General features: G+C 38.8%; 1 protein-coding gene across 2 annotated transcripts in view; it reads right to left on the bottom strand.

The window, feature by feature from the left end:
* Positions 1-22,451, bottom strand: part of slc25a21 (solute carrier family 25 member 21) — a 126,987-nt gene that overhangs the window by 10,665 nt on the left and 93,871 nt on the right. For both annotated transcript variants that reach the window (XM_028438562.1, XM_028438563.1), the window contains 3 exons: positions 14,454-14,537; positions 3,693-3,759; positions 2,291-2,350 (listed from right to left, as the gene is read on the bottom strand). In XM_028438562.1, coding sequence (XP_028294363.1) covers positions 2,291-2,350; positions 3,693-3,759; positions 14,454-14,537 — 211 coding nt within the window. The remainder of the gene's footprint in view (positions 1-2,290; positions 2,351-3,692; positions 3,760-14,453; positions 14,538-22,451) is intronic.

The following is a 22,451-nucleotide window of genomic DNA, read 5'->3' as shown; positions in this document are numbered from 1 at the left end:
CCAGTTGTAACCAGTTAAACATTTCTATGTTGGCCTCCTCTTCCCATGAGTTTGTGGTGGCTGCAAAACTCACAGAAGTTGTAAAAGTCCTTTACTAGCGCTGAAGTTGGCCTTTGTTTCATTGGAGCTCTGCTACAGAAAAACATCGAGATAGAAAATGTTCATTCATGGACATAGAGCTATGTTCTGGTCATTATATTCAATGGATGACAAATGGATGCTATGAAATTATACTCACCCATCCAATAAAACCTATAAACAATGTGTCTGGTAAACTCATTTTGAATGTAGTTCTTTTAGTAAGAACACTTATTTAGGAAAAAGTCTTTCAAGTAGTACCAGTTCACCAAATTTTACCACCCAAGCCCATTTAGGATGAACACGCAAATTCTTCTCCGTTAACCCGTATCTGCGTTACGATGATTTATCTTTCAAATTAAACACACTTTTGATGAGAAACGGTAAATTGTTAATATAGACATGCAGTCTGATAAGCTAACGATGTTAACCAATGTTTAATGAAATATATTCTTGTGTTGTGGTTTTGTGACTTGGATCTCTCAGATGGCCTGGGACAAAAGAGGAAAACAGCCCAGTGTGGTTTAATGTAAAGAGTGAATGTGGCTAAAGCAAAAAGATTTATACGGCTTTGTTATTGTGATGCCACATGCTGTTTTATTGTCGTATAAAATGCAAAATAGAGTTGTAGAAAACATTAGCTTTACTCAAAAGGACGATACTTGATTTTAAAAAACAATGAAGGTTTAATCGTAGTGTATTTTGCCGAGGTAGCTAAAAATGGTATGGTTTTACCACGATGGAATAATAATTAATAATTGGACAACCTTACACAACATGATTCCAGTTAAAGATGCTTTGTCTTAACAAGCAATAACGTCAGCGACACCGTATTACAGCATTATACCTTTTCTTTATTTTTTGGGTTGGTAGAGCAGAGAGGATCAAAATAATGAATGATATTATTGTGCCATCAATGCATGATTATTAATTTGTTACTAGAGGTGGGACGATGTGATAATGATAGGATATGATGTTTTTGGAAAGGAAAAAAAATAATGCTTTTACTCTCATTTTCTGCTTTTATTTAGATGCGTTTCCTTTAATTTTATGCTTTTATTTTCTTTTTATGCATATATTTTGATGCCTTTACTTTCAATTAATACTTTTATTTTCTTTTTATGCTTTCCTTTTTATGCTCTTATTTTTATGCATTCCCTTTAATTTTATGCTTTCATTTTGATGCCTTTACTTTCAATTAATGCTTGTATTTTCTTTTTATGCTTATATTTTTATGTGTTTCCTTTCATTTCATGCTTTTATTTTCTTTTTATGCATATATTTTGATGCCTTTACTTTCAATTAATACTTTTATTTTCTTTTTATGCATATATTTTGATGCCTTTACTTTCAATGAATACTTTTCTTTTTATGCTTTTCTTTTTATGCATTTCCTTTCATTTTATGCTTTTATTTTCTTTTTATGCATATATTTTGATGCCTTTACTTTCAATTAATACTTTTCTTTTCTTTTTATGCTTTTCTTTTTATGCTTTTCTTTTTATGCGTTTCCTTTCATTTTATGCTTTTATTTTCTTTTTATGCATATATTTTGATGCCTTTACTTTCAATTAATACTTTTTTTTTATGCTTTTATTTTTATGCGTTTCCTTTAATTTTATGCTTTTATTTTCTTTTTATGCATATATTTTGATGCCTTTACTTTCAATTAATACTTTTCTTTTCTTTTTATGCTTTAATTTTTATGCGTTTCCTTTCATTTTATGCTTTTATTTTCTATTTATGCTTTCCCTTTCATTTTATATCTTTTCAACACAATAGGAATTAAAACATGAAAAGAAACCATAACGATCTGGTGTGTAGTTGATCGTGTGGACTTATTTCCCAACGTGACGTTCTAATATCATGTCACACAATATATTGTCCCACCTTTATTATTATCACTTACTGGCCGTAGGTAAAACATTAAGCCTAATTGTACATGTTAATCTATGGACGTGTCATGTCACGAATTGAAAAAGAATCATTTAAACTGCTATCGAGAAATTATTTTTGACGAATGAATTTGAAATTTAGGCTGTAAATGTATCTTTGTCTTGTGTTTGTTTTCAAAGTCTAAAACTGCTGAACCAACCTGTCGACTGCAACATTCTAACATTCTTTGGGCTCCTTTGTATGAACAAGCATGATCCACTATGCTGATTGTTTCAAATGAGAGTGCATTCAGGTGTTTGTGTGTTTCCAAACTCACCATACCAGGAGACAAAGGGGTCAAACTCAGCAGCTTCTTGTACTGCTCGAAGGTGAAAAACTGCAGAGGTGAGATGAGGATAAATGAGCTGTCAGAGGGGCTCGGTGCCTTCATAAAGGGGCATTTTTACACACAAACACACCAACTGAAACATAAACAGGCTAACTAGTAAATACAGCTGCCTTAACGGTGCTCAGGAGGAAAAGAGAAAATCACATGGACATCATTTTGACTTAACTGGCGCATAAAACTATGCAGTAATTTCACTTTAGAGCTCCATCTCAGAAAGAAACGTCTAACACACAGTTTGAAATGGAAACAGATTCACTAACTCGTGTATTAGTGCACTGCAAGTTAAAGCCAGAAGGTTTAATCTGCTGCAAACGTTTGTTTTTATCAGCTGGAATAGTTTGCAGTGTGAATAATAACATCTTTTTTTTTTTTTTCAGCATTTCCACCCAAGAATCCATTAAAGACAGTGTCTGTGTCCCGCCTTCATGGTTCTAGTAATATTTTTATATTTTTTATCAGACACAGGGAACCTTTACACAAAGCTCAAGAAATGGCATCTGGACTCTTATTTGTTTTTATGAGACAAAACCATAGAGTGTGCCTCATTGATCCATAAAATAAAGATCATTTGATCAAAAAAAGATGTAAAAGGTTCAAATTGTGGCTAGAAAGTTAGTTTTTTACTCCACCATTTCTTGACATTTTGCAACAGTTGTAAAAACGGGCGTATAGAAGTATTTCTTTTTTTTTTATTTCATTATGATATAAGATAAGATAAAACTTTATTGATCCCCCAATGGAAGAAATTTAAATGTTGCAGCAGCTTCGAACCCCCCCCCCCGCCCAAAAAAAAAAGAAAACAGGAAATATACTATAACAGGAAAAATATTATATAATTAAATAATACAAGGCATAAATATATAAGAGGATCAAACAATAATTAAATAAAGGAAGAAAATAAAGGAAGAAAAAATACAATAGAATTAAATAATACAAGGCATAACGGGGAATTCTGGGAACGAACAAGAACAAAAAAATGCCAAAAAATACTGTTCTCCTTTTCTATAGCGAAGAAACAAGAATTCACAGTAATGCGTCTGTTTATGGGACTCCACATCCCACAATGCAATGCGTGAAAATGTCAACAAAAGCAGTGTTTATGGTGGAGATAAAAACAAACTTTCAAGCGCTAATAACGTACATTTTCCCTTTCTTTTTGGAGTTAATGATGTTTGATTCATTGATATATGGAGCCGAAATAAATTATCAAGGTTAACACATTTAAATAAACACATGCTCAGGTATTACTATATAAATATATAACAAAGCGATCCTATCACAGGAAGGTTTTCAGCTTCATTTGAACTCCGTTGTAAATGTTAAACTGCACCTTGACGGCTCTCTTCGGTGTCTCTGCCAGGATCGGAGGAAGGATTCCCTTGTAGAAGCCAAAGATTCTGCAGACAAATAAAGAAATTCAAAGAAGTGGTTTAAAGTTTCCAGTGGGGCTTTGAGTTAATTATTATATAAAGTTACAGAAAAAATGTCAAGCTTTCTGCACAACGGCACGTCATTGGGTTTGAATGTGTAGCAGGATGACTTCTAAACCAGACTGGAACTTTAGGAATTCAGTTAGAGATCCACTTTAGAACTGAGCAATAATTATTACAGGGGCCTTGATGCCTCTATAGCTCTTACTCTGTATTCGATCTCTTGGTGGTGATCTGGTACTGACAGGCTCCTCAGGGCAGCCAGAGAATGAGATCATCTACAACACACCAGCTCACTGTCCCAGTATGACATTTTGTACAGGCATTTAAAGGGCCCATGTTACGCTAAATCAACTTTTCTGTGCTTTAACATGATAAAAGTGCTAAATGGGCCTCATGAACATGTTTAAAGTGTTTTTTTCATTGATTCCCTCAATCGTTAGTTAGAGGGTGATTTGCTCATTTCTTACTGCAGGGTGAGTCCAAACACCTCGCTCCAATTTAATGACGCGTTCCCACTTTGATGACAAATTTGACGTGGCACTGAGCTGGAGAAGCCACGCCTCCAGGAAGCTCTCTGCCGTGATTGATATGTAATCAGACACACCCACAAAGGTGAGCATTTCAGCGTCCTTCGCGCAGTGCTATGTACTGTATGTATTTTCTACAGTCTATGTATGTACCAGTGAACGCCCCGCCCCCACGCTCTGTCTCGTGTTTATAAAGCAGCATGAGCTCAACTACGGAGTGGGTGGGAGGACAGTGGGCCGTCCTCTGGACCTACGTCACTGTGCTGGGAGGAGGAAGTCAGTGTCCCGTCTATAGACACGCCCACTCATGAATATGCATAAGTAGGACACAAATCAGTCTGTTTGTGTAGAGTTGCTCAGAAAGTGACTTTTCAGAGGCTAAAACTCTGGAAAACAGGTGAGTTTAGGAAAATAAACCTCAAATACTATGTTTTTGGGTTCTTAGAACAAATGGAGATGGGTGAAAAATAGCATGACATGTGACCTTTAAGTTTAGTCACAACCCATGGTCAACTAAAGCAAAGAATGCTTTTGACTTGCTTTTGCATTCACTATGTATCAGAGTGGGGGAACCATTTCCACTTCTGTTGAAAACTGTTTGGAAAGAACAATTTTTGTCATATAATATTAGGCCTTTTTACAGTTTAAACCTTTTCATGGCCTGAAAATAAATAAAGTGCAGAATCAGCTAGTTTTCTGATTCTGTGTGCAGCACAAAACCATGTTTTCAAATAATTATCTTTATTAAAAAAATGATAGAAATGCAATAGGCCCATGCAAAGACCACTGGAAAGATTCATTATTCACTTCTGCTGTCCTATTTTACTTGAAGACTGATGGAAAACATTTAAAACACAAAAAATAATCATATATATTACAACATATATAAAGTATTTCTAGGATCAATGGGGTAGATGTGATTTTTGGCACGTGATGCAGAGGAAGCAAAGCAATCTTCCAATGATAATTTAGCGTGCCATTGTTCTTATTTATAATGACACATTTATCATTATATCATTTCATTTTGTAACAGCATTTATATATTCAGCTAATTAGTTTATAATAAGTGTATAATTAGTACCTGAGGCTCTTGTTGGGAAAGGCTGGATGCAGATGTCGGTGTAATGTGAGTGCAGCACTAGACAAAGTAATGACATGTTTTTCACTTTAAAGAACCTCTGTATTTATTATTCGCCTATCAATTTATAAAGCATGATTTTGTACTGTATATAGGGAAGTAGTGGCTCCAGGAATAAGGTTGACGTCTCAATAATTAAAACCTACAACCATGATACAATAATTTTTTGGTTGTGAATGCCCAAAACCCCTTAAAAAAAGAAGAAGCACTTTTAACAAACGTCTTGCACTCTGTAAAGTGACCCGATTACTGATTATAAGAAATATTGTAAACAGCAGGACAGACTAAAAAAAACCCAAAATGCGAATACCAAGTTCTTCACGACTGTTAAAACATCACCAACATGTATTTTCAGACCACAAACCTCAGTAAACATGCTCAGTGGCAACATTGGGAGGAAACTATGATTTGTGTGATTTCTCAGGAGCTCATATGCAGAGCATTGTTCAAATAGCAGTGTTTAGCTGTTTTATTTCAGCTGTTCTAGTGCAAGTATGCACCAGTCTGTCCACTGGTGAATATATGTGGAATATGTAAGTTTAGCAGCTGCCTGCATTGAACAGAAGCTCTATTCTAAACTAAAGATTGACCTCTTGGATGATGATTGATGAGTGAAAGAAAAGTATTGCTGGTTGGTTTGCTTTTCTGTTTTAAACCCACAAACACTGATTTTCACTCACAAGCCTTTTCATGTTTAATATTTGATTTGGTTGATGTGTTAAATTAGATGAAAAAATAATTTCACTTAAAAAAGTCAAGTTTGACTAATTCAATGAGCTGTTTTTGTGTTAAATGTGGTATTTTGTAGCATTTAAGTTTAAAATTGAACAAGAACACAATGTATTATGTACACCTTTAACCTGCTTGGAACAGATCTCTGTTAAACTTTCTCAAAAACTCAAATGATGTCATATTTTAAACTCCAATTAAATATACCTTTCGTTTGCAATATTGCCTAAGCCACATTTTATAATTGGCTGCTATTTTCAGTTATATATTCTATTAAATTCTTCACTTAAACATGAAATATATGGATGTGCACCTGCTACTAATGTAATTCCAGGTAATAGAAGCTAGTAGGGATGTCCCGATACAACCTTTTCATTTCCGATATGATACCGATATTACATAGGTATGAGGAAAAACTGAACCATTTATTATTAACCAATTGGTTACATACATTTTAACCTTCAACATAATATCTACAGTATTCTACAATTGAACTAAATTAATAAAAAATGAATTTGAATCCAATATTCGTTTTCAGGCTGATATCTGACCGATATCCGATATTGATATGAGATTGTGACATCCCTATAAGCTACTACTGTATATTTAACTGCAATACAATAAAAGTGATCTGTGAACTTGTGTGTACTTGATGTGATCAGACACAAAGAAGGTTAATTGCTTTTCAATAGGTCAAAAATGATTTGCTTGGAAAAAGTAAACGGATGCATAGATCTGTTTTTTCTTTCATTCAAACTGTGATTTATTGTGTTTCTTTGCCAGACAAGGACAGCTACACCTTCCAAGCCCTTATTTTGAGTGCACAGTGCAGCCTGTAAGGCGCACCCAGAGCATCTCTGTGTGTTGCAGTGAATGCAGCGTGGGGTGTCGGTGTGAGCGCGTGCGGGTCTGTGGGCGTCTGTCTGACTTGGTGTGGCTTGGCCGTGAAACCCTGGCACCGCTGCCTGCGGAATGTTGACTCTCAAACAATAATCCACTTATTTTACCGTCTCCTCTCATTTACGTCTGCAGCCAGGTTGCACTGAGAGCTCTTACGCACAGCATGCTGAAGATTTGGATCTGTGAGCATCAGCTGAGAGGAGAAGTTTTGCTGAGACAGCTGAGCCACACACACTGCACCATGCACTATTATGAGCCCGCTGTATAGTAAAATGCAGATAGAAGTTAATGCAGGTCAACACAAGCATTGTGTCTGCAATCTGCACCAAACTATGTATGTGATGTAAAACACTTTCTTCCATGGAGCAAACTCAGTTTTCTAATCAATTATCATAGCACATGATGCACCGTGCTGTCCTCCAACTGAACTGCACTGCAAAATCTCGACACCACACCTGATCTGTAGGGACAAGCCTACAGTGCTAGTTTGAGAAATCAGGCCCAATAATAAAAAAGCAGCGCCAAAATAGGGTCCCAGGCCCATGATAACACCAGAATTGTTGAAAAGTCACTTTGGCAGAGTTTTTGGGGGCCAACACAAGAAATCACAGTAAGAATGAAGTAAAAACACCTCTATGCACCCGTCTATGGGAGTCCACATCCCACAATGCAATGCGTGGCACTTTTCCGACAATCTAAATAAGAAAGTTTTTACAGTGGAGCTCAAAACAAACTTTTGAGTGGCAATTTCAACCTTTTACAACTTTTTTCAGAACAAATGATCTTCAATTTATTGATCTGTGAGGCCTACACTATGAATTTATCTGCTAAAATAATTATCATCGGCAGTAGCTTTAAAGGATTTGAAGCCATAAGTCTTAATCCTATACCTCATCAGATGTTGGGTTGGCTGTTAAAGATGCTCTGCCAGTTGCTGACTTCAGCTGTCCATATTTCCTTCCAGTTCTGCACCATTTCTTCAGTCAGGTGATTAAAAATTAGGATGGGTTATGCAGTATCGTTCAGCTATTGTCCATCTGCTACATTATGCACTGTGTAATGAGTTTTAAAGCATGGATTTAAATTTGATCATGATGATGCCTGAACGAATCTGAATAGAGAATCTTTATTTTTCAATGTGCTTGCACTAAAATGGTCCGATAGAGTAAAGTTGCACATGGATGTTGCCAAACTGTTAAAGAGAGCTAAAGAGAGTATATTGGTATGGAGCACAGGCCAGTGGACAATGGACAAGGTGGCGTGACAACAGCAACAACTCTGTTGTGGCAACATTCTCCTCGCGGCAGCAGAGATGATCTTGGTTGATTAGGAAGGAGTGTAAATACGTTTGCTGCTGGCACACATTTCCACTGAGAACCAACATTTTTTACCCTTGCACAGAATCCACAGCATTGAGTCTGCTTTGGTATAATATCTGTGGACTATAATAAAGCATTCAACACTCACCAGGGCTACCTATTTAATCAGCCACCATAAAAAGGTTGCTGTGAGGAATAATATGAGGGAAAGACTCCTCCCAAAGCCAAAAATGACTTATATCATTTGTATAAACAAGTTATTTTAGTCAGATGGCCTTTAGTCAGACCTTGCCCCCGGCTCTCTTTGTCCATGCAAATGGTGGCCACAGATTTCCCGGGTGTGGTCAGGCTGGGGAGCCACCAGGTGATGAAGGAGGAGTGTAATTTGTTACAGGACAAATATGGCCTCCAGTGAGTGGCCATTATTTGAATTCTAATTTGATTGCCAATGTAAAGTACACACTAAGTCCCATTTTGTCTTTCCTAAACAAATGTTTTGCTGACAGAAATGGAAGTGTGTCCATGTGTTGTTCAGCTTTTGTTTGCACTTGTGTGTTTGTGGGTGTGGGATTTGGCTTTTATTTTCATAAACCTTTTTCTTTTTTAACAGCCTTTGTCCGTCCGGGAAGTAACTTCCTATCGACAAAGTGGCATGATATGACTGAAATTAAACCTAGCAAAAAGATTTAAAAAAAAAAACTAAGTTGAATTATTGCTCAACACATTATCTTTTGTAAAACTGCTTAGAAGTCAAAAGAAATATTATCCCTCTTGGAATATATTTCAACGTAAACAACCAGCATGCTTCATCTGCAAATATTTTCACTTTCCCAGTGACTGCTGTCACCTTGACATTATCACCAACACAGTATAGGAAACACATAAATGTCTATTTCTGATCCAGAGACATACATTTAACAACTGATAACATGATGAAACTGGGTGCTTATGTGAGGAAAGTTTTCCTATTTACGCCTATAATGTTCATAGGTCCATAGACTTTTCAGCCCACGCCCCAACACTCTGTAATGATCTACCCAAGGAGATCAGGTCTGCTGACTGACTATAACAATTAATAAATCACATCTTCAAACATACTTTTATCAGAGAGTCTTTCTTGATTTTAAGTAACCTCTAACTTGTTTATATGTCTCTGTTTCTGAAAGTGTTTTAATCTCTGGCCACTCTATATATTTATTTATATCCTCCCTCCAAGAAAACTCTCTCTTCTCAACTTCCTCCCAAGTCAATCACTGTCCTTGCCTGACTTGTGAGACAGCCTTTGCAAACCTTGCTGCCTGCTTGTGCTGACGCACCTCCTCGATGACCAGCCGTTGACGCTGAGCTGGAGTTACCCTATGCCATCGTGGTCTGCTCTCTCCAAGGCTAAGGCCTCCTCTTCCCTGTTGCACAAGACCAACAAAGTCTCTGTGCCTGAGGTCTGACTTAGCTTGCTGAGCAGCCACAGTTGTGGTCCACTTCCTTCCAGTCACCAAAGTAGGTGCTGTTTGGGAATCGCATGGGTCACGAGACTCTGTTAGTGTCATTTCCAACTTTACTTTGGAGCATTTAAACTCCTCTGCAAGGCCGGAAACAGTAAGATCCAAAATGCCTTTTCCATACAGCCCGATGTTACTGAAGCATCTGGGGAGTCTCAGCCACTTTCTGATGTAAGAGCTCACCGACCTCTCCAGTTTTTCTTCTTTGGAGATTGGGACTTCATATTTGGTAAGGGGCCATGTCAGCCTAGGCAGTAGCCCAAACTGAAGGCACCACAGCTTCAGCCTGCCATGGAGCATGGTCTCAAGGCCAGTTCTGGTGTCCTGCCTAAGCTGGTCCACTTGCTCTGTGTTATTGAGGGTGGAACAATACCAGTGTCCAAGACTCTTGACTGGTTTCTTTGATACTGTTGGTATAGGCTCCTCGCCCACATAGAACCGATGCTCCGACAGCTTCCCCTTGATGAGTGAAATGCTCCTGGACTTACTTGGCTTTATTTCCATCTGTGCTCACTGTATGTTTTCCTGTAGCTTGTTCAGTAGCCGTCGAGCACACTCCTTGGTTGTTGTGAGGATGGTCATATCATCCATATAGGCTCTGATGGGAGGGAGGCGAAGACCAGATTTGAGCTTCTGTCCTCCAACTACCCATCGAGAGGCTGCTGATGATTTCCATAGCCATTGTGAAAGCTAGAGGTGAGATGGTGCATCCTGCCATAATTCCTCTCTCTAGTGGTTGCCATGTTGTGGTACACTCGTCAGTTATCAGGCATAGTTGTAGGTCATGGAAATAGGATTTGACGAGGCAGGTAATTGCTTCTGGGATGCTGAAATAGTCGAATGACGTCCAGATGAGATTGTGAGGCACTGACTCAAAGGCATTTGCGAGGTCTAAAAACACAACATGGAGATCTCTTCCATCCTTTTTGGCTGTTTGGATTTGATTCCATATCATGTTAGTGTGCTCCAAGTAACCAGAGAAGCCTGGAATCCCTGCTTTCGCCACCGGGGTATCAATATAGTGGTTCTTTTCCAGGTAGACTGCCAGCCTGTGAGACACTACACTGAAGAAGATTTTGCCTTCAACATTCAGGAGGCTGATTTGGTGAAACTGGCTGATGTCCACAATGTCATTTTCCTTGGGGATTAGGATGCCTCCTCCCTGTTGCTCTGACATCAAGCACCTTTTCAAGCCTTGGTGTCCTCTCAGGCCTGCATAGGATGTTACTTTGGTCCAGCCACATCTACAACTCTGGAGCTTAACTCCTGGAGTAGGTGTTGTCATCTCAAGTGTCTTGTTGATCATCATTCTCTTTGTCTGTTTCAATACTGGGTCAGTAGCCGTGAAGTCTGTCGGAGAGCCATTATCCTCCCCCGCTCTCGCTGACTCTGGAGCTGTTTTCTTCTTTGTGCTTTTTGTAGCCAGAGATGGGTAAGAGATGTACACTAGTAGTGCCAGGTCCCTCCTATAACAGGGAGATAGCCTGTGGCAGGCCTGTTGGGGTCTTTCCCTCCGGTCAGCTACCTTTCCAGGCTGTCAACAGGTTTTTCCCTAGGATCTATTGGTTCAAGGCAATAAATGTGATGATGAGAACTTTTACAAAAGAGCCCAAATCTAATTGGAATCTGGTTTGGGTACTTGCACCAGCCAATTGTAAGCAATCAACTGAAAAAAAACAAGGGTTTACAATAATTCAGGAACACAAATATATAATAGTGTTAACCAAACCACTAGGGATTAAGCTCTAAACCTAAAAATAGGAACTAAAAAATAAGATTATATAGTAGAACACCAACACTATATTCAAACTCAATCCATCTACACATAGCTCTAATGGGCTGCAATGGGTGAAGTCCAGTTAGACAAGGTTGTGCCGGGTTACAGCCAACCCCCTACTTCTGAACCTTGTTGTATACCCATTACACTGCTCACACTGCTTACACATCATTTACACTAATGTCCACCCCATATTCATTCTCATTCCACTGTATTCTTGTATCATGTTTTTCTGCAGACAGTGCCTTCTCCTCGCCCTTCTCTCTCTTCTCTGTTTCAGGTGTCGTGAAGCTGATGATGGCAGTTCCTGATCTGTGGTTCATGGCTCAACTATTCTGGGACACTCTGATGTTCTATCTTTCTATCCTGTTCTGTTCTCCTCTTTCTGTCCACTAACCCCAACCAGTCGCAGCAGATGGCTACCACTTCTGAACCTGGTTCTGCTGGATATTTCTTCCTGTTAAAAGGAAGTTTTTTCTTCCCACTGTCACTAAATACTTGTTCATGTGGATCTTGTTGGGTTTTTTCCTTCTTATTGTGAAATTTATATTTTGATAGCGCTTTGAGATGACTTTGTTGTAGTTTGTGCTATATAAATAAAGTTGAATAACAATTCATTATTTTAAGTTCAGATTATTACACAATATGTCTAAATGGAGTAGAAATACAGAGAGGTAAACAACAAAAAAATAAGTCTTCCGTAGTCCTTTATGAGTTGAGACTGTGAAATCCCTGTATGGTTTGTTGACCCTGAGGGTCCCAGTAGGCTGATTCATAGATTGCTTCTTGACTTTAAGTCAGGCTAAGCCTCTTCATTTGGCTTTAACAATATCATGGCCGTGCTTTGGGTCCTGCTCCAGCTGCTGGAAACCACCTGAGTGAAGAATGCTGAAGAATAGGGTCTTTTTGTTTGCCTACAGACGGAAACACTTAACACATGCTCACTCTGCTGCTCCCTCATGCAGAAAGGAACATGTGAGGCAATACATAACCAAGTGCTGGTGAGCATAATTTAAACATTTTAAACAAATGAACAACTCTAGCTTTCAATTTTATATTTATGGCTTTTCTGAAAAACTGGTCTGAATTGAAATCATTATTAAATGGGTCTTCAAACGAAAAATTGTGTGTAGGAGCGTACGTGCATTTCTACAAGTGTAGCTCAGACCTTGTTCTCGCTTTGGTTTTGTTTAATCACTGAGCTCACATTATGGGATCAGGTTTCCTTCCTCATTGACTCAGTAAGCGAGCGTCTAGGTGTCCGCTCTCTGCGCTGCCATTAGCAGAGAGGTGATATTTATTTTTTATTATAATTCTATAACAGAAGGGCTGTCAAATTTTTGAGTAAGTGGTTTGGCCATTGATAATCCACAGGGAACAATGTAATTGGTCAGCTAAAATATTTTATCAGAAAGGAGTGTATCTCAAATGGGGGTACGCGATGGCACTACAGGGAGTACTTGAGAGAGAGAGAGAGGACATTTATCAAATTAATGCATTAAAAATATGGGGTTTTATTATGTTTATTTTGTTTAAAAATGATAATCACAATGATAATGATCAGTCTGGTCCCACACCAGGCAGGAGATGACCAGACATGATTAAGAATTATACTCTTTCCTTCTACCTTTTTACAAAATTAGATCATTTAAAATGTTATCACTTGATTATTATGCTCTCTAGACATTTTTTTCATAATATTCTGAGCAAAATGTTCTAATCTGACAAAGGTGGTAATTAGATTCAGAACCACTGTCATAAGGGACACCTAAGAATCAGAATTCCGTTGAATTCAGTTGTGTAATTTGGCAACCACGTTGGCGCTCTCAAATTCTCTTAAAATTCCACCCAAAGACACGCCCCAAGAGCACATATCCAACAAGGTGTTAAATGTCTCACAGTAAGCACATGCAGAAGGTGCCGGAGCAGGAAAAGTATCTGTTGAACTCCAGCCAACGGAGGATTTCCAACTGTCACAGGCCAGCCTCTCACCGTGTGCTCACTCTAACACTTCACAGAAGATCAATTTTATTTTCGTAGTAAAGCTGTCGACTCGCCGTAAACAGAGCGAGTGGCAACCGCTTTCTCCTATGCCTGCACTGTCTCACAGAGCTGTCACAGGCAAGCAGAGGAGGAGGGAGCATGGCCGCATGACTGTCTTTAGTAGCTCTACTTCTATCCACTCACAGGGAAAACTATTCTGTTGGGTACAAGACACACACCGTGCTAGAAACCATTTAAACTGGTAACATCATAAGCTCTCAAACTGCTCAACAACCTTGCTACCTTTCTTACGTAGCATTAACACGTGAACTTTTGCATGCTTGCTGCTGTAGATTTGCATTAGATTTTTATACTGAAGGAAAAAATACATGAAATACAACTGAAGACCTTCAGCAACTTTTTTATGCTGAATAGACATCTCAAGTCTGTTTATAGCTGCGTAAAGTTAAGTGCTACACACACGGAACACCAAAGCAGCCTTTCACAACAAATGCCAGAAATGTGGTCTGTAAAGTAGTTATCAACAAACAAATGTAGCGGCTGCTACCTACAACAAAGAATTAAATAGCTTACATTTCCCCGCCAAAAAATAAACAAAAAACATTACCTTAGTACCTTTAGGAATGAGCTGGAGAAAGTATAAAGCAACAAAGTCAATGTAATTTTGTCCAGATCACCAAAAAGTGGACTATATTAAATGGACGTGAAGTGAACTAATGATGATCTTTGTGGATTGGTTTGTAACAAAGGTCGTACAAGACTCACCCTTCTCTGCGAAAGATTGTCCGAAAGCAATCCCCAAGACTCTTGTAGCTGTTGGGACCACTGGAACTTGTTTGGATCTGGAACCTACGAATGAGAAAACTTTAATTTAACCTTGTTTTCTTTTACACATCAGAGAAATCAACTGCTAGTGTGTGTTGGGTTAATGATCTCAAAACATCATGATTTACTGTATCTAAAATCTACTGGATCCAATCAAATAAAACTTTGTGAAACAGACAAATCTTTCTGTGATCATTTCCTCCCTTCTCTATTTCAGTTGAGCTTTTCTCTCGACAGTTTAGATGTGCTACTCCTGCCACCAGGTCCCCTTGGTACACAGGAGCACTCAAACATTTATTTAACCCACCCAATCCAATTAGCCACCGCACACGACAGGACCAGGCTTTCTTCAGCTAGAGTCTCACTCACTGACATTGCAGGTAGCCAACTGCAAAAGCTTCATATGAAATACAATCTGTTGGAAGATATTTTTATTGTACAACGGACATGCGAATGCTCCTTAATAAAGGCTGCTACATTGTGTATAGATCTTTAATTTGAGACCAGTTGGAGTTAGAAGTTAACAGAAATTTGTTTTGTTGGTAGTCATGTGTCCTTGGTATTGAGAGGATTGATAGTTGTATTGCACTGTTCATTCTGACAATCATTAAAGGTAAAGAGTAACTGATGAAACACATGGAAGAAACTTGTCTTTACCAAAGAGAGATTTATGTGAAATTCTGTCAAAGTTTAGCTGTTTCAAGGAGGAAATAAGTGATGTGAGAAAGTCAAAGGTAACAGGACAAGAAAAAGATTCCCTCCTCATATGGCTTCAACTGCCGGGTCATGGGGTCAGCAGTAAGCAGTCCTCGCGGGTGCCTGATGGGCCATAAAGAGCCCCCGGATTCCAGTTGAGGGGGAGTTTAGTGGGGTGAGCGGCCTTTCATATCACTAACAGATTAACATCTTGCAGGGGTGTCCCTCAAATCCTATTTTGTGGATTCCCAAAAAGCTTGTAACTTGCTCTTAAAAACCAGTTAAATCAGTGTCATAAATATATGTCGGACACCATATTAAAGCAAAGAAGAAAAGAAGGATTCAAGGTATGAGTGGATGGAGGAATGAAGGACACGAAAGAAGAGGGCAAACGTCCATAAGATTTAAGACTTCTGAGGCTTGTAAACAAATTTGAATCAAGCTTAATTAGAGTCACATGTTGGTCAGGGATGGAAGGCACTTTTTCCCCAATCTACCATTGTCTCCTTTGCTCTCGCTGCTTGGACTTGGACTGACCCAGAGAGGGCTAAGCTGGTAGGACCAAGGTCCATTTCCAGCCCCCTAACTTGGCACCTGACCCTGGGGTCACCTCATTTCCTCATGGCCCTCTGCTACCCTGTCATAAAAGCTGGGGACCAAACAGAAAGGCCCAGGGAGTAAGAGATAATAGGAGAACTTGTGGCAGCAGGGGAACTGCAAGGCCTTTGGCCTGGAAGCTTCTGATGCAGTTTTTCACTACAACCAAACGGGGAAAGCTACAGTGATGATTCAGTCACTCATGACTGATGTCCCTGTTTGGACGATCCATGAACAAAGAAGCAGATCAAATACCCTTTGCAATGCCTAAGTGAACAAAATGTTCTGGTTAGATTAATAGACCCAAGTAAACACAGATACTTCCTGATTTGATGAAACTTGTGAGTTCATCTATAATCCTTTCACAGCTTTTAACATACAACCTCCTTTTGCCTGTATTTGAACTCTAGTGCCCGAGTGTTGCCCAGGTGAGGGTGACGTAAAGGGCAGTTTGGTGCCTCTCTGAAATACACAAGCTCCCTGGGTTAATGAGCTTAAAGACTTTGTTCACCTGACCCTCAATGCTAATAAAAGTACAAATGATAGGCAGTCACAAAGAAGTCAAAAACCTAAATGAGGGCATATCGACAGACTTCACCTCCATTTTTTTGTAATTCTATGGACAGCAGTGCAGTGTCTGAGGGTAAAGCTAGGCCGTGTTGGCCCTCAAAACCCCAGAAGTTATGGTCTAAACAGGGGATGCACAAGATAAGCAGTTTCTTTCGAGAGTCTCAGATCGTGAGGTTAACAACGGCACTGAAGTGCATATGCGAGTAGATTTTTTAGGGTTGACTAGAAAAATCATTTGGTGATGATGTATTTAATTATGTCCCACTAAACTAGAGGTATATTTCAGTGTGATTAATGGTGATTCAGATTTAATTTTTGAAGACTAAAAAAAATAAGTAAAAAATTATGAAGACTAAGGGCCGGATTCACAAAGATCAGAAATAAAGGCTGGCGAATGGGTTGCTTCTCTAAATCCTTTAGTTTCCTCACCTGCTGCGTGGAATTCACTAAGATTGTAGCAATTATTAGTGCACGAGCAGAACTGGTGCAGACCGCCCCACATTAAATGAGCGTTTTGCTCATTTAATGTGGAGACGTCAGTGCGCACAAGCACACTGACATTTGAGGAAGTTCAATTTGAGGCAGATGGACTTCTCTGTTTGCTGCAAAAACATTAAATAATGTAGAAAACTAAATAAACAGTTAAAAAGGTTTTTTTTTTTTTTTTTAAACAATTTTAAAACCAAATTATATTTTTTCCCCCTCATTTAATGCGGGTGCTCTATTTGGTCCTGTAACTTTGCTCTTATCAGTGCATGCAAAATAGGCAGAATAGGACAGAAACCATCCTATTGATCTACCATTGATCTGAGTTAATTGAGCTACACAGTCTGTCAATCAGTCAGATCTTTTATTACCACTAAACCTTTTGTGAATCCTCCTCCTAAGAGTACTACTCATCATGCTTTGGATTTCTTAGCTAAAATGACAAACCTCTATTAACACAAATAATGCCAATAGTTATCCTAACATTTTAGTCATCCATTCAATTTCAAACCATGCAAGTTATTACTAGAACAATAATTCCTATAATGTTCCATATATTTAGAGAGGTTGTTTGCCTTGTAGCCTTGATCTTAGTTCTCAAAAACTTCAAACATATGCTATTATACATTTCCCAAAAGCAAACAAGTGGAAAAAAATGTTTTCTCACAATGTCATGTTAAATCGGATGTGCATGAGACAGTCCAAAAGCCAACATTAATGGAAAAAATCTATTTTTTACAACCAGACAGTTAATTTTAATGAGCAGGATAGTAAAGAAGGTAAAAGCCCATTGCAATGGTACATAAGGTTAAGACCAGTTTTCTGAAACTAAACGATCCAACACGGCAAATGCTGCTATTTGTGACTTGAGCCTTTCAATCTTTCTGCTGGATGATGAACGGATCCCTTCCAGATGAAGTAAGTTTAAATGTTCAGTCTGCATCAACAGCTTTCTGACTGCCTCTACAGTATATAAAAAGTGTGTTTCATGTTTATATTCCAAGGTTATAGCTGGCAAGGAAAAGTCCCGGAGTCTATGACAACCTTAAGCTAAAAAATTTTAATACAGGAGGAGGCCAATAAAGAAAGTCTTTTGCTAGGAGACGATAAAAAAAATTTCAAAGGGATGACGATGTAAGATGGGAACACAGGGGAAGTGATAAACACGGCAGGCTGCCAGAGCATGATCTGGACAGGGGCAGGTTGAATTTCACCACACATACCAGTTCTAAGAAGGGCCAAGTTATATTGTGAGCTGTCATGTGGATAAGAGAGAGGGAAACAGGAGATCTAGTCATTAAAATAGCAACAACATCTTGCTTTCAATTTTATTCTTCTTTCTTCAGATAAAGTGATCACTTCCATTCCCAACCGTAATATTTGCAGAAGTTGGCTGCTCCAGATGTTTGCTCATATACTCTGACCCCGTGACCTGAGATCAGACTGTGTTACAGGAGAAGAGCAGGAAAAGACCTGTGTAAAACAGCACGGAGACAAGCTCCACAGGGCCAGTCTCAGGAATCCTCTGCAGAGGTGAATTCCCTGGTGGAGAGTGTCAGTCATTTTCTAGTAATTGAAGAGAGGGATGTTTTATCTGAGATTTAATGTTTGAGATACAGTTTTGATAATAATACGCTAAAACAGGAGCTGGTATGATCAAATTAAAAGACAGGACATCAGGTCAGAAAAGTCACGTCAAGCTTACCTGGTCAAAGACTGGCTAAGGTCGTCTAACAGAAGCAATTGCTTTGATGTGAGGAAATGCTGCAGGACTTTGGAGGGTTCCCTGACAGCAGGTAACCACTAGCTATAACACAGTATGCACCAAACAGAGGACAACTGTTCTGCATGTGACAAGAGAGAAACTTCCAAGACTGCACAGTCATGTCAAAGCATTGGCCAAGACTCAAGTTTTTTTTCTAAATCAACTTCTTTTTATTGTAAGTCCAAAACCAGCCTGGCTTTCTTAATTATACATTGTTTATGTGAAAGAACATGCAATCCCATCCAAACTGTGTGCAGTATTGACTGGCTGTTAGCAGTAGAAAGTACAGAAAGAGCAGAGGAGGATAGACAGTCTAGATACTATAAAGTGCTGGTTTGGTAATCTCAGGATACCTGCAGGAATAGACTGAATGAGAAAAAAAGGAGAGAGGAGAAAACATAAATAACAAAGAAACAACCAAAATGCATATTGCACTAATTATGGAGGGGATGCAAGCCATCTATCATCCCACTAGTCCTCTGACATGATTTTAGTGCTATGTGCAATAATTTTTCTCTTATACAATAGGGATATTTTTGGGTATCGTCTTCATATTACCTACACCAAGGAGCTTTTGATTTTGTGTGGGTTATTTTATTTAGTTAGTTATGAATTTGTCTGTGAACAGTGTACCTCAAAAACTGATGAATGGGTTTTGATTACATTTTCAGGAAATATCTGAATTAGGATAAGAAACAAGTGATTAGATTTTGGGGATGATCCAGATCAATATTCTGATTCTGGATTCTCGGATAAATCCCTATGTTCAGCTCCTTGTGCAGGCTACATGCTCTCATCAAGAGTTCCGTTTCACTTTCTGATTTGATTACACAACAGCAAAGCCACTTGCTGGAAATTTCCTCCAGCCTTTAAAGTGTCAATGATCATGGTACCATGATCAGGATCATTGATCTAGATAACTGCCAATATCTGGCAAACAAGATATTTAGGGCTTGGCAGAGGTCTGCGCTCTTAATGCTTTCTAGTTCTGTGGTTTAACTTCATCAACTTAACATTTATTCAACCCTTCAAATATGTCTTAAAGGATAAACTGTTCATTTGGAGAGCTATGAATGTGTTATTACTGCTATACTGTCACTTTCTTTAGGGATTATAAAAGAAGTCAAAAGCCTGCTGTTAGGATTTTTGGGTGTGTTTTTGGGAAATTCCTTCTTACAGCTGATTCTAATAGACCAATGTTCTTTTCGAGGGCAAAAACAAAGAAGTAACTCAATACTCAGCCTCCTAATTGCCAGCCCAACACAATTACAGATCATCATGCTTGCATCTACCAGGAAGAAAAAAAGGGTTTTTGGTGCTTCGGGCGATTCACGATAAAGCAAGATCATTTCCCAAAATGATTTTAATGATAGGGAGCTCAAAGAGGAGTCATTGAAACCTGCCAAACAATTGCAAACAGCAGCTTGTGTGTGTTTAATTGAACAGAGTGTGAGACGAAAGTGTCAAGTATATTTTCTGGTTTATCATGTGATTTAAAGGTGCAAATTGCTCCTTTTAAGTGACTGGAAAAGAGGAATGATGTTGGAGGAATGAAGGATGCTCAAGTTTGCATGTGTGAGTTTTGAGATGTTGCAGCAGGAGGGCAGCATTGTGGTTGCAGCTCAGCCAGGGACTCGTGAAATCAAAGCGCACGATGCTTTTACTCTGTAATTAGTGCACTGGAATGTGAACCCCTCCACTGATAATGATTACAGGTGCTCGAGAAGGGCATACGCACACTGACATGCACATGTGTTCTTTATGTTTTACACCAATTGCTGACTAAAATCTGAATCTCTATAGTGAACCACGTGTGAGTGATGTTGTTGTTGTTCAACATCTGTAGAAAAACTACCAAAACATCTGTCAGAAATAATATAAATAATAGCAGAGGTTTTTGTGTGTATTTGCAATCATTTAATAGTGAATGTGTAAGGGGAAGGCTCTTGTATTTAGACACTGTTGAAAAAGTAATAAACTAATAATTACAAAGTTTGTAATGAAGAAGTGATACAAAACTGTCACATTATACTGTACATTTATCTTACCTATGATTTTAAACATTAAGCATAGCACTATCATAATGCTTACAGTATATGATGATGCTAACATGACCTTATTCCAGTGGTTACTTTAGCCAAATTGTTATGGGAATGTAATAATACACTTTAGGTTGAATTTCACTCAAAATGGAGGTTTAATTCCAACCTGGCCCTGAATCAAGGTGCTCTTAGGCAATACACTACAAAACCCAAGTTGTGCTAAATGAATGCTAACACCTTGCATAGCAGTAGCATCCCCATTGGCATTGAGACACGTTCTGTTTAAGTGAAAGTTTACTTATTACAAGCAATATAAATTATGTATTTCTAAGGAATCTGAACAACAGTGCACTTGCAATATGCAGTAGGAGAGTCTCCAAATTTTATTACCTTTATTTTGTATGTGGTATTTATTAGAAAACCCAGTGACTGGTGCAGTGATGCATTCCTTCATTGAATTTTGTGATCCACAAGTCATCATCGACTTCTAAGTTTGCTCTTTTTACTCGGCTGTTTTACCCATCAATCTATCCATCCGTTGTAATGCTACTACAATTTTCACTTTTACAGTAGAGCACTTAGGTTATTATTTTTCTTCCTTTTGCCTTTAACAAATCAAATATGGTTTTTATTATAGAAAGAAAAATTGGATTTTGGGTAAAGGAAATTCCAAGGTTCAGACCCATAAACTACAGGGTCTTGGGCAGGAAAGGTCTGTGGTCACAGTTCCTAAAACCTGAAATGTTAATAGCCGGTTTGTCATGTGAAGAACTGTCAACACTATAAACTTTGGATGTATTCACCTTCCCTATATCATACCCCTTATACCCACTGCACATGGCTGTCTGACGCTAAACTGCGAGGCACAGAATTGTTTATCGTGTGTGTAATTTTGGGTAGGGGTTCAAGAGGTACCGAGGAGGTCCTTTAATCATTTCAGTCTGTTTCTGTGACAGACATGTGACACTCTGCAAGGAGCATTAATCGAAATCCTTGAATATAGTTCCCAGTTCCTCTGATTTTTAAGGGTTGGTGGTGAGACTTTGTGAAAGGGGCTCAACCTTCGCCTCAGCAAAGTGATGTACTGGCCGCACTTGATTTTTTTCCCTGCATGTTTTGTTGGCATTAGAAGCCAGCTTTGACCTGTCGGTTCCTTTACAAGAAAAGATCAGGTATCAGACGGCCGCTGCTTTGTGCCCTGCTGTTTCAAGGGTTTGTCCGGGATTCCTTTGCAAGTGCACAGGGGTTCAGTAAAGCAGTTGGGGGACGGTGAAGCCTTTCTACCATCCTCTGGGCTCATCTATCCAAGTCCTCATCAAAGATCTCGTTTACGCCCCTTCCCACCGAGCGGCGCAAACTTTCATATGTGCTGTGACAAAGATGGAGGTAGCTCTGCCACAGATACCGCAGTGAGCAAGGGCCAGTACCAGGTTTTTCTAATCAGGCTTGAAATAGGCTACTGGTAGGCTTAGTGGTTTGCTTTGACAACCATGTCTTACAGCACTATTTAGGAAGTTGATTAGGATTTGAAGCAAAACATTATTCCTTCACCTAAGAAAATGCTCATTTCTCTAAAAATGGTCAAAGTTTGAACAATGATTGAGCTCATAGGCGATACTTTATTGCAAGAAAAATCACATTAACAAACTGTGTGGCTGAGCAGACGTCTGGTTAACAGAGAAGGCTGCTGAAAAGCTGAAACCACAGCAGACTGTAAATAGAGGGGTGGTTGTTTATCATGAGGAGGAGGTGTTAAAACATTTAAAGAGTAGTTTTATTGAG

Source organism: Gouania willdenowi, chromosome 22 (assembly GCF_900634775.1).
Source record: "Gouania willdenowi chromosome 22, fGouWil2.1, whole genome shotgun sequence".
In the NCBI taxonomy this organism is placed as follows: Eukaryota; Metazoa; Chordata; class Actinopteri; order Blenniiformes; family Gobiesocidae; genus Gouania; species Gouania willdenowi.
This window is presented reverse-complemented; position numbering and strand designations above follow the sequence as displayed.